Below are 13193 nucleotides of genomic sequence, written 5' to 3' on the forward strand. Positions count from 1 at the left end.
GGGTTGGGATGATATACCAGTATACAGTACCGTGATAGAAATCATATACCAGTACAGATGATGACAGTGGTTTTAAATGTAAGATCTATTTTAGATCTATTTAGAGAAAAGATTCAGTTTCTTTCACCTTAAGAAAATCACTTGTCCTAAAGAGATCATTTAATTTTAACCAGCAGCTAAGAGTGCCGAGTCCTCACTGTCTTTTACACACAAAAAGATATAAATACCAAAATCTCTCAAGTGGCGCAAAGCAGAAAATACATTTCCCTGTTGTCAGAAGCTCAGGATCTTGAATCCTGATTATGCCACAGCCATCTCTGTCTGAATCATAGCAATGCAAGCTGATAATGTATACCTATTAGCTCATGTCTATTCCACTGCCCTGAGATGCAGCAGTTTGTAAAGATTCGTTCCCAGAAATGTTTCCTAGCTTCACATCTCTAAAAAGAAGCATGATTTTGCATTCTCCCTTCCCAGTTGGTAGATGTCATATGATCACAGGTGTTTTTCCTTGCCAATGTCTCCTCAGGCTTGTTCATTAGGGATAAATGTTAGGGATAAATCGTAACTTAACTTTATAACTGTTATTATATGTTTCTATATGTCTCTAAAGCTTCTTTGAGAGCACAATCTCCATTGTTAAAAGGGCTATACAAATAAATTAAATTAAAATTAATATAATGGGGAGAGCTGGTTTGTGGGAGACCAGTTGGGAAGAAAAGCTGCATATCTATCTTGTGTGTGTGTGTGTAATAGTTTCCTCAACATCATTCATACTATGCCATAAGATTTCATGATAAAATGTACTGTTCAGCTCATTGTTTTATGTGAGTTATTTATAGACATTAGATTTTGCCCACTCACATAATATCACCACAAGCTGTCTAATCAGCTGCCATCTAATCAGTTAAAAATGTTTGTCGTTTCGTTGTCCTCTGGGAATGTACTATAAAGTTCAATTAATTCAGCTCTGGATGAAAAATACCCATGAACTACATTTTTAAGATTTCCCTGAGATTCCTAACATGTAATGTCCGGGAACTTAATTCCGTGAAGTTTTTATATCCAGTACACCCAGGGCACTGAAGCTATATCTGAATCGCACACAGTAGCACTCGAGTCTAAAATCTCAGCAGGGTGCTGCTTGAAATAGGATACGAGATAAGGAAAAGTGAGGAACTTAGGGCTGTAAAGATTCTATTTGAATTAGAGCCTAGGTCTCAGTACTGCAGTGCAGTACTGTGTAATGAGCAAAAGTTGGTATCTTTGACTCAAGTCAAGACTTTGAGTAGAAACTTTCGAGTAGATCGTTCTTTTCTCAGCTCATGCTCGCACAAAACCAAAAACTCCCTGCATGCTTGACTTTCTTTTCTTGCATTCTGTAGGAACCCAGTCCTGATGCATGCCTGTAGTGTCAACTAGATGATGAGATGAACACTACAACAACAAAATGAAATTGTGTATGATTAGAACACATTTGTCAAATCTAAATAATTAATGTGCACTTATGGGATCACTGCTGCTCTTCCACCATTTGTTTGTTTGTTTGTTCATTCATTCATTCATTCATTCATTCATACATACATTTATTTAGCATTTTGAGTACATTTAGTGAATCTGGAAGATTAAAAGATAATATCTACTACAGGTCAGGTCTGAGCAAAACCATAACCATAAGTTTGGCTGTTTTAGTTATCATAACTGGTTTATTCAACTGTTCTATGCTTCACATTAGAACTAGCTTGCTTAGTAAGTTGCAAATGGACACAAAATTGTTGCTTTTTTTTAGGCAGACTGATCTATCTATCCATCCATCCATCCATCCATCCATCCATCCCATCCATCGGGCTCACAATAGAACACAATCATTTTGAGATAAGACACAGGCTCTTTTTCAGTACAAAGATGTCATCTATAACCATCAGGGTCCACATTAATTAATTACATAAATACATAATACATTAACATTAATTAATAAGTTAATTAATTTATTATTATTATTTTACTAAAATCACTGTTTTGTATCTAAATTGAACAGGTTAATCATATAGTACTGATTGTTGTGGTTGATTAATTGTAAGATTTTTCATAGATCAAATCACAGATCAAATGGAAATGGAAACACACCCTGGGAGATGCAGGATGGCCAGGCTGGACCTTAGGGTTGTATTTTCCCTTCTTTTGGTCATAGAAACATGTGCATAATTGTCTGGCTGAAAGCAGTTACAAGCAGTAATTTACTGGATTGTGGGAATGATCACACCTACAAGACCTTTGAATTGCTTATAAATGACATTCAAAGTACATGAATTTTCATCCAAAAGTCACAGTGTGACACATTTCCCCAAGTACAAGTCATTAAATCACGTTTTGTGTGTTTAAGCTTTGGATGGATGATACAAAACAACTACTTATTTAAGGACTGTGCGTAAGTGATTGAATAAGCACCATTGTGAATTCATGTGGTCCTCATGTAGAATGTTTTCTGTTCCAAGGTCATAGGAAATGGATTTTCACAGCTAAATACAGCTTTTATATTTGAAGAGCATAATATTTTCTAGTGTAAAGTGCTCCCTTTTATCCTCTATTTTATCCTCTGCTTTTTGGAAAAAAAAAAAAAACCCATCAAGCTCTTCTGCAATTAACCTCTTCTGGCATATTTTACACCATCGGTAGGCTCACTAAAACCCTTTAGACTCCAGCTGTGCTTTAAAAACAGACCGCAAACACACAGAAACACTGATTTCATTTTTCTCACCTACACTACTGTTTGAAAGTTTGGATTGTGCTGTCAGTAATATTAAATCCATTTGGTATTGAGGGACTTTTGCCATTATGATTCAAGAAATCATATAAACAAGGGCACATTTAAGTCCCTGGAATGAGGTATGATTTGTATCTGTGTCTTTTTGCATGCGGCACCCACCAATTTAGCCTCATAAACATTTGCTTTACATAAATCACACCCTAATTTATGCAGAGATTATGACCAGGCAATGGTGGCTCTGGGTTGCTGATCAGAAGGTCGGGGTTCAAACCCTAGCACTGCCAAGCTGGTACTGTTGGGTAAATAAGCAAGGTCCTTAAACCTCTCTCTGCTCCAGAGGTGCTGTATCATAGCTGCCCCTGTGCTCTGACCCCAACTTCCTCAGCTGGCATATTTGAAGAACAGAATTTCACTGTGCTGTAATGCATGTGTGGCGTAAATTAAAGCATTCAGTTATCCAGTTAATTAAATAATGGCTCAGAGATTGTTTTTCTTTAAATAATGGCAGTTTTATAAGTAATATAATACACAACATTAGAGAAAGAAAACATATCCAAAAAAAAAAAAAAATCTAAACATATTTTTGGCAAATAATAACCGATATCATAAATATCTCTCACATACATTTCCTGTCAAATATTTGACAACACCTAACCACTTCTGAGAACATTTATTTATTAATTTTTTTTATTTTATTTACTTATTTATTTGTTTAAATTCTCAGTGACTCTCGAAGACTCCACACACGCCCCAAAGCTGTTTAGGAGATATCTGGAGAGGAAGGAGGAAGAAGGCAGTGCTGTCTGTAATGGACCGGCCTGCCCAATCCTGAACTTTCCAATCAGGCTGTTCTAAGAGAAGCTGGAACGAGACATAAAGGCGTCCAAGCAGCTCAACAAATCTCTGGGACGACCTGTGAAGAGACATGGCAGGGTATCTCAGAGGAAAGTCTGGAAAAACTGATGAGAAACAGGCTTCTATTACTTCTATGACAGTTTTTAGTAGAATGTATAATTTGTTATTAGTTAATCCCCTAAATAGTGGATCTCTTTTATCAGTCTTTTAGTACGGTTTTAGTAAAGTGTATGAATGTTTTCAGAGGCTAAAGATTTTTTTTTCCCGCTAAAGTATCCAGATTTCCATGAATTCCCCATTTCTTATGTAAATTCACTTCACGAACAATTTACGAATACATTTAAGAATGCGCGTCAGAGGGACAGGAATCCCGCGACGACTCGCGGCATTGTGCGGCATTGCGCGGGCATTGTGCGGCATTGCGCTGGCATTGTGCGACATTGCGCGGGCATTGTGCGGGCATTGCGCGGGCATTGTGCGGGCATTGTGCGGAATTGCGCGGGCATTGTGCGGGCATTGTGCGGGCATTGTGCGGCATTGCGCGGGCATTGTGCGGCATTGCGCGGGCATTGTGCGGGCATTGCGCGGGCATTGTGCGGCATTGCGCTGGCATTGCGCGGGCATTGTGCGGCATTGCGCGGGCATTGTGCGGCATTGCGCGGGCATTGTGCGGCATTGCGCGGGCATTGTGCGGGCATTGTGCGGCATTGCGCTGGCATTGCGCGGGCACTGTGCGGCATTGCGAGTGACACTCTCGCGCAGGAAAGACGAGACCTGTCTCGTCACACCTGAGGCGGCAGTCGTGTTTCATGTACATTGAAATCGATCAACATAACGTGGCGCTGCGGAGAGCAATTTGCGCGTGATATCAAAGTACCACAAAAGCTATTTAAGAGCATATGGAGCAGTCTGTTCTTGCAGTAGGCTACTTTGATGTCATAAACCGATCGGTCTGCGAAGCGCTGCATGAAGTCAAACACATTAAATGATGTGCTTGGATCACGAGATTACGAGCGCGAGAATCCATCTAAAAAAAAAAATCTCAAGATTCTACAAATGCGCCCTTCTACTACTTATGCACTTGTTTTTGAGTGTAATGGATAAAACATATTGTGCCTAAAAGCTAATTTAAGCCATTGTTATAATATTATAGCAATATGTAAAATTTTGTTCATGGACTGGTCAAATGGCTCTAACATTTTTATGGCTCAGTTATTAATAGTTTTTACATCATACGCGTTTGATCGTTACTGTAGCACTTACATATTATCTTATGTCACGTTTATATATTCTCTAAAACACTTCTAAATATGAAATATATCTATCTATCTGAACATGGTCTCTGTTTAATAATCACTGTGGCATCTCCCTCCCGCAGCCCGCTGCTATGTACAGTACTGTAAACTCGTGCGCTCTGAATCTTCCTTCCCACATTCACCCGAGTTTATGTAGACATTAATTGGCATATAAAAAAGCTTTACAGGAGCCTCCGCCTACTACAGTAGTTTTGACATACTATCTGATTTAATATTGTTCATTAATTGTTTCACAGCTTAAATATACATTAATATACATAGACAGCAGGATGTTTGTTAGTGGATTAAAATAGGGGAAGTTTTAGGATGTTTTTGAGGCGATCTCTTCGCCTTTCTTCCCCAAAGAGGTGCTAAATGTAATTTACATGTGAAAACCGGTTCGGTCTGACTCTGCGGATTCTGCCGAAGTGTGCCGGGGTTTTTATATAAAATTTAAAGGGGACTGAGATCACCAATTTGTGTAGAGCATGAGCTTCGCTAGGCCATTTCTACTCAGCCTCCCTAAAAATGATGTAATTCTCCATAAACTCTACACAAATTGGTGATCTCCTCAGTCCCCTTTAAAATTCATATGAAAACGGCGGCTCTTCGGCTCTTCCCCGTCTTTCAGCGCGTGCTTCAATCCGCAGACCGCGGCTTCACAAAGCGAGGATCAGAGGATAAGTGTGTGGGTGTGTGTGTGTGTGTGTGTGTGTGGGTGTGTGTGATCAGGAAGACTCGTATTTGGCTTGTTCAGTACTCAAATGTTAGACACATCTATGCCATACAGTGGAATGCTGCAATATGTTTACCATCCTACCCTGTTAGTCAAACCTTTATTTTAATTAATTAATTATTATTTTTATACTATTATACCCACATTGGGGGCTGCGCAGAAATGTTAGGGGGGCTAAAGCCCACCTCAAAATGGCCTATCGTCGTTCATGCTGCTACCATATGCTTTCTGCTACCATATGCGGTTTAGTAGGACTGTGCTCAGTATCATTTATCTGATCAGTGGAGGTTTCTGTCACCGATGACGTGGTTGCGTCCTCCGTTACTGACCGGTGTAACTCGCTTTGCTTCTGTCTCCCACTATCTTGATAAAAGGTGTGCAGTTCCATCTTCTCGGGATCTCTTTTGATCAGGCACACCATCAGCTTTTCTCATGAATTTTAAAAAAATAAAAATGTCCCTGACATTTTTAAAATATCATATTTATTTAGGTAGATCAACAAACCATTCTTTTTTCCGCTGCTCTCTGAAACAATAATCACCAACCAATGAGAGTAATTGCAAACTGAAGAAAGCTGATTGGTCAAAAACATATGTTGAGGACCTAAAGATAAACGTTACCTCTAAGTGTATCTGCATAAACCCACTCAGTTTCACTCACTCATACACACATGGGCGCGCGCGCGCACACACACACACACACACGCTGTCAGACGCAATATATTATTCATCACTCTAAACACGTTAATGTATAAAATATTACGGATTTAATCCCGTATTGCTACAAATCTCGTGATGTTTACTTTATTCTCATAGTGTTAACTTTATTCGCGAAATATTACTACTCTGTCACAATTTTATTTAGTTTGACTTTTTTTCTGGAATAACTACCAGTTATATTTTGCATGACAATGACTTTAATCTCAAGAGGTTTTCCATTTTCATTTTTTATCTTTGCACAGGCATCTTTAAAGTTGAACAAAAAAAGACGGCAGGACAACACCAGCGCAATGAAGTGTTTACAAAGCACATAAAAAATACTTCGCAGCTCACACAGTCACGGGGAAATTTATACATATTCATTTAAAATGTAAATATTATTATATATGTATTAAAGTATTAAAATATATATATAAGAACTGTGTCTATTTCTTTCAGAATTTATTGTGGATGTTTTCTCACAATCACTATATTACATGTGCAGTTAACAAATTTATTGGACACTTTTTAATGTAACGTGATCAATTACAAGCGTATTTAACAATAGTATGAAGACTACATAGCAAACTTTGAGTGATTATACTGTATAATGTGCTCTGGCCAGAGGTGTACCATGTGCCACCTGGTGGTAATTCTGTGAAGTACAACACGTGCATTTAAATACCAAAGCGCCGACTTGCAGAATCTCGCGGCACACTGCGGGCGGCATCGCGGCATGCCGCGGGAAAAAGCGCGCGTTTTTAAATGCCACATCTGTAAATGTATTAATATTCAGCTTGATAAATGAGGCCTGATGTTATGATATTGCAAAATAAATCAGTTTAGCCTTTAATACACCGGGTTATTGCCAGCTGCAAAAGCGTGAAGTTCTTAATCAATATTAGTAGCATGAACATTCTACTTCTTGTCTTTAAAGCAAGAACAAAGTGTGTCACCAGTTACCTGTCCACGTCTCGGTCTCAGTCAAGTGTCCATTTGCTATAACTCTTCTTTAGGAGCTTTTCTGAGTCGCTCTGTGCCGGAGCCATGCGCATCATCAATTAGCCACTTGTGAAACACTGCAATTGGGTCAATATTCCAGTGTTTGTGAAAAGAAATTGGAGTCTGGTGGGCTAGAAGGTCTCTGGCATAATCCTCCGGCCTTGCCTGGGCAACACAAGAAAACAGCACAAAGACACAGTCAGAGAGAATCTGGGGTCCTGTCAGAGCAGTTACTCAATCAGAGCATGACATTCAATCAGCAAGGTCAGCACAGGTTTAAAAGTGAACATTTTCTGACCGTTTGTTTGTTTGTGAAATTGTCTGGGAGATCATTTGACATATGCGTAAATAATAGTATGTCTCGGAGTTTATACGGGTTATCGGATCTTCTGGGAATAAAATCTGACACGCCGGCGTGGAGGTAGCATTATCCCACTGTGCTGTCAGATTTGATTAGTGAACTTTATGTAGGACGGAGGCTGTGTACCAGAACTCTTATTGTTATTTTGACTTTTACATCATAAGAAACTCTATACGTGTCTATGTGTATATGCGTGCAAAGCTCCTGAGCTCGCAAAAATCCAGTTTTAAAGTTTGATGCGGAAACCTCTAAATAGGGCGTAATTGCTCATAATAGTGTGGATTGTATTTAAGTTGAATTATGTCAAGATCTGATTGAATATTACTACAGTGAAGTGACACAGTGATGAGCTCACCTTTTTAAACCTTCTAAACTAAAAGTCATTATCTTGTGAGTTTGGTTTTTAAGCACCATCTATCTTCCAAATAAGCCAATTATCAGTGAGATTCATTAAAGGTCATGAAAATAAAGAGAGAGGTTTATGAGACCAAACAGAACTGATACTATTGATGTAAAATGTGCCAGATAAAGGAAAAACAGTTCAGGAGAAATGATCTACATCATCCATTATTCAGAGCTGGACAAACATTTCTGTGATTAATGTTGGGCAGACTTCATCAGATGATGCTTCTGGGTGTAATTTTGAGTGAAAATTAGCATTTTATGACTTTAAATCTTAAGTTATTCATTCTTTCATTTTCAGTAAGCACTTTATCTTGGTCAAGGTCTCAATGGATCCTGGAAACAATGGATGTGAGATGAGATCCACTCTGAATCCTAGTCAATCCACCTACACCAGCATGTTTTTGTGAGGGTGAGAAGAAAACCGAAGAACACGGAAGAAACCTTTGCCTAATAAAAGTATACAGTATTTATGATGCTACAAATCTAGAGACTTAATTTAATATTTCACATTCAGAGGACGGCTAAAATACTAGCATGGTAGTTGAAGATGAGTATCCTTCAGTGAGTGATAAGGTTAGATGTCCCACATGACTTGCTTTTTAATCTATCATTCCAAAGGCTTTGTATTCAAAGGAATACAAAGAGTCAGACCATCTGGCAGGGATTTAGTGTGTGTCACTAGATTTTCACATTGATGCTTAATTTTTTGAAATACACTATACAGTCAAAAATATGTGAATACTAGAGTACTGAACATCCCATTTAAAATCCATAAGCATGCGTGAATATTGAGTTTTCTGCCCCTTTGCTGCAATAACAGCCCTGGTTCTTCTGGGAAAGCTTTCTACTAGATTTTAAAATATGGATTTTGGGGATTTGCTCATGCAGGCACAACCGTGCCAGAGGTCATGCACTGTCAGATCTAATTCATCCAAAAGATGTTCAGTGGGCAGATGAAACCAGGGTTCTGTCACGGTACTCAAGTTCTGCCACTGCAACCTTGGCAAACCAAGTATTCATTGATCTCAGTCTCTGCAAAGGGACACTTTCATGCTAGTTTTGGACCTCTACAATAGCAAACTATATATAGTGACATCTTATAGACTAGCAAGACCCACATATGGGTGTGAGAGTCAGGTGTCCACATACCTTTAGTGTATATAGTATGAGATATTGTTTTCTGCATGCAATTTCTGAGTGAGAAATAAGTACAAGGCTTCTAGAAATGCATCCAACCTAACGGGGAAGAAGATTATCATGCAGCAAGGCGCTATAAAACACACAGTTAACGCAACTTTAGACTGGCCTTGACCTAATTGAGCATGCATTTCAAATCCTGTAGAGGAGATTGAAGAAAGAAGCACCCCAAAATAAACAACTAATAAAAGAAGCTAAGGAATAAGAATGTAAAAAGTTGGGAATGTCAGTGGTTCGACGGCTTGACTCAGTTATTACAAGTAAAGGACATGCAACTAAGTGACTTCAATGTACTATATGCTAATACATTCCAATACTTTTGCCCATATAGAAATGGGGTGATCTGCCACCAAGGATGCCTTGATCCGAATTGTTTAACACATTTAGATGAACGTAAATAAAAACTCTGATCTATCATGCTATATCCAGCTTTTGACCTCAAACCCAAATGTCTTCATTGTATAGCAAAAACAAAATAATTGTCCTTGTTGTTCCAATACTTACAGAGGGGGTTGTCAACCATGAGCCATGTTCAGAGCCTCTCTATATTTTTTCTACACCTGTTCCTGGTCATTTAATGGAAACTGATCAGCACTTGAATCTGTATCAGCTCCTCAAGCAACCCTAAATCAGCTTTGCATTGTTCCACATTTATACGTCATTTTGGATAACAGTGTCTGCCGGATAAATAAATTTAAATGCAAATATTACAGAAAGGATTTAGTGTTCTACATCTTCAGTTGCAACTGTTTCAGCAGTGTGCTACAGGATTTCACAGTCTGAAGCGTTTATTCGCTATGACTTGCCACAGTCGAGTCATAAATACCCGACACAGCAGGTCTTCCAGACATTTTCTAGTGACTGCAAATAAACCTTAAAACTTATTTACTGTCTCCTTCTATAAAAGAAAGCTGAAGGCTGAAGCAACCAATCATCTCACATTTATAGCCAACGGGTAGTAATCCTGACTGGCAGCTGGTGCTGGTTGAGAGGTAGAAAACTCAACAAGCCCAAAAGATTTTGCCATCAGCAAGCTTTACTGCTGTCAACAGGTTCATGTTTTAACAGGGATCCCTCATTAAAATCCCTAGCAAAGTTCTTCTGAAGCTCTTTGCTTGCACAATTCACAAAGCATGTCTGTCAGAAACATTTCCCAGAAACCATGTGTGCTATCTTTTTTTTTTTTCCTCCCCTCCCCTCTTTTATTCAAGCCACAAGAAAACATGCAGAGATAGAATATTAAACAAAATTAAACTCATGCCTACATAGTATTAATAAATTCCTGGAATAATTAAACTGTATAACAAAAAAAATAATTTATGTCCTATAAACAATTCCAAATTGACTTTACACACAACCGCATATCACAAAAGTCATTTCATTCTTTTATACACACTTCATTTAGGAATGTTCATTAGTGCCCCATGTAGGCAGGATGTGTGCTGGAAGTGTTGTTTACCTGGTGAAATAGTGGGCTGTGTGTAACAGGAAGTCGTAGAGAGTTGAAACACATCCCCAGCACCATATCATCAGGAGCATCGTTGCTGTAGCATTTACAGCCGCTGGCCAAGAGTCTGAGTACAGCCTCCCTGCTGAACACCATCCTATATAACACAGGGTCAAATAGAGAGTCAGAGAGTACGTTTTTCCACCTGAAAACACAACATTTCTTTTCACATTTATAGCATTGGGCAAACAGCCTTATCCAAAACGACTAACAGAAGTGCTTTGTAGTCTCGATCAAAATCATATCCTTGTGTGAGTATAAAAATGTCAGGGGTGTAATAGAATGTGTGGTACGATAAATTGTGACATGATGTGTTGCAGCGCAAAAATATAACGATGGGCAGCAAAAAAAAAAAAAAGCAGCCAGAGTCACAATCTATTAACTATGCATTTAATGCAATTGCACTGTTTGAACACCAGAGGTCCCAATCTGTGAAAATCATACAGTTAAAATAAACATGTAACCTAATCTGAAAACTCCATTTGGATGGATACAAAATTCTTGTGTTTTTTAGTTAAGACTAATTGCAAACTCAAGTGATATTAAAAAAAAAACAACAAAAAGTCATGCTAGCATTTCAACATTGGGGATTTTTATCATGTTTCTCATGTTTCTGGAGTCATATTAGTTTAAAAAAAAAACAAATGAGCAAACAAGAAAAACCCATCTGGTTTAGGTTACAAACACTATGAATACACAAGTTTTCAGCATTAAACATACACAGATAACTGTAGCATTGTGTTATAGTCATAGTGAAGAGTCGAGTCCTCAGTCCTGAAACATAGTTGTTCAAAAAGCCAGGGGACATTCATTTCATTCCTGGGTGCCAAAACATACAAGAATCTTGATGTAGGTCTTCCTTGCATCTTGAGGGTTCATGGGTCAAGTTGAGCTATACGAGAATTTGGCCCATTGTTGGTTTTGCAAGTCTAATCTCATGTCAAAGCAATGGAGCTGGAGAGAGTGAAAACAAGCCATGCTGCATTCTGGATCAGTTACGGAGGTCGGATGGTACGTAGGGGAAAGTCCTGTCAGGAATGAGGTGCATTAGTCTGATCATATGACTGAACAGGTACCTACGTGGCTTCTGTTGAAAGAAATGGCCAGATGTTGTGAAGGAGGAGCCTTCAGTTCGAGTCAGTTAAGCAGTGTGAGGAGAGAAGGATAGTTAGATGTTCAGAAATAGCTCATGGTTGGACACAGTGGTTCAGTGGGTCAGTTTAGGTGGTACGCAGGGGAAGACTAGCAGTGAGGTCTGAGATTGTACAAGTACTTGATTTGCTTGAAAGTGGTTTTGAACTTTCTGTGCTGCCACTCTATTGTGCGGATCGCCAACAGTGTTTACATGTTGTAATTTGTTCCTTGGCTATAAATCTGAACAAATTCTCACATCCCTTCCCTGAGACCCTTTCTATATGCTTGAGAATTGAGAAATAACACTGAGGTACAGACAATTTTCATCGAGGTGACAGCAACAAAGTTACATCTTTTTGCACCTTTTATAGCTAGTATATATTTGGAATTTAAGGCCCACTGTGGTATACTGTTGTACTCTGGGGAATTAAAACATACCAATTTTCCCCTGGCAATGCTGAAATATGATGCTACCATTTAGTGAGAAAGATCGCATCCCCATGAATTCTGGCAGTGGAATGATATGAAGCCTATATAAGAATTTATCCACAAACCACAGAAATCAAAATTGAAATACGAGACTATCCTGGACCAAGACAATAGTGACCAGAATAAAAAGCCTGAAAACCATATGCCATGATCTTCTTAGTGTCCAAACCTGATCTGATGACAGAAATAATAATAATAATAATAATAATAATAATAATAATAATAATAATAATAATAATAATAATAATCAGTTATAACAAATATATGCCAAGAAGGGCAGGAAAAGACTGATTAAGCAATCTGGCAGGTAAAGAATAGATCTGTCATGAACAGTGGATGAACCAGGAGGATCTGAGATGTTCAGCTAATATGAAAAAAGGTTTTTTCACTATTAATACAGAATACTATTAATTAATTAATTAATTTTACAGTTAATACAGAAAGCCTACAAGTAAAAAGGCAAAAAATAGTGGCTCTGTATGGGTTTGGATAATGCATGTCCCCTTAGTGGGAAAATCACTGCAAATCAATGTTGCAGATTTTCATGACTGATTTATCCTTTAAATGAATATTTCTATTCTTATGGGAGTGTTTTTTTTCCCAGGATGACTTCATCCTCATCCACAGGGCACAGGGGCTCACTGACTGTTTTTAAGAAAATCTGTAAATCATTCAGTTTTGGCTCAATAGTTAGGATTCTGGGTAACTGATCAGAAAGTTGGGGGGGTTCAACTGTAAAGCAAAATC

At 38.4% G+C, this 13193-nt stretch overlaps 1 protein-coding gene across 1 annotated transcript in view; it reads right to left on the reverse strand.

Annotated features, from left to right (window-relative positions):
- Window positions 1-3254: 3254 nt before the first annotated feature.
- b3glcta (beta 3-glucosyltransferase a) overlaps window positions 3255-13193 on the reverse strand; it is a 158182-nt gene continuing 148243 nt past the window's right edge. Inside the window, exons 14-16 of the mRNA XM_058414233.1 lie at window positions 10776-10920; window positions 7315-7518; window positions 3255-3680 (exon numbers count right to left, since the gene is read on the reverse strand). Of these exons, the coding sequence (XP_058270216.1) occupies window positions 7351-7518; window positions 10776-10920 (313 nt within the window). The 3' untranslated portion in view covers window positions 3255-3680; window positions 7315-7350. The remainder of the gene's footprint in view (window positions 3681-7314; window positions 7519-10775; window positions 10921-13193) is intronic.

This window comes from Hemibagrus wyckioides, linkage group LG17 (assembly GCF_019097595.1).
Source record: "Hemibagrus wyckioides isolate EC202008001 linkage group LG17, SWU_Hwy_1.0, whole genome shotgun sequence".
NCBI classification, from domain to species: domain Eukaryota; kingdom Metazoa; phylum Chordata; class Actinopteri; order Siluriformes; family Bagridae; genus Hemibagrus; species Hemibagrus wyckioides.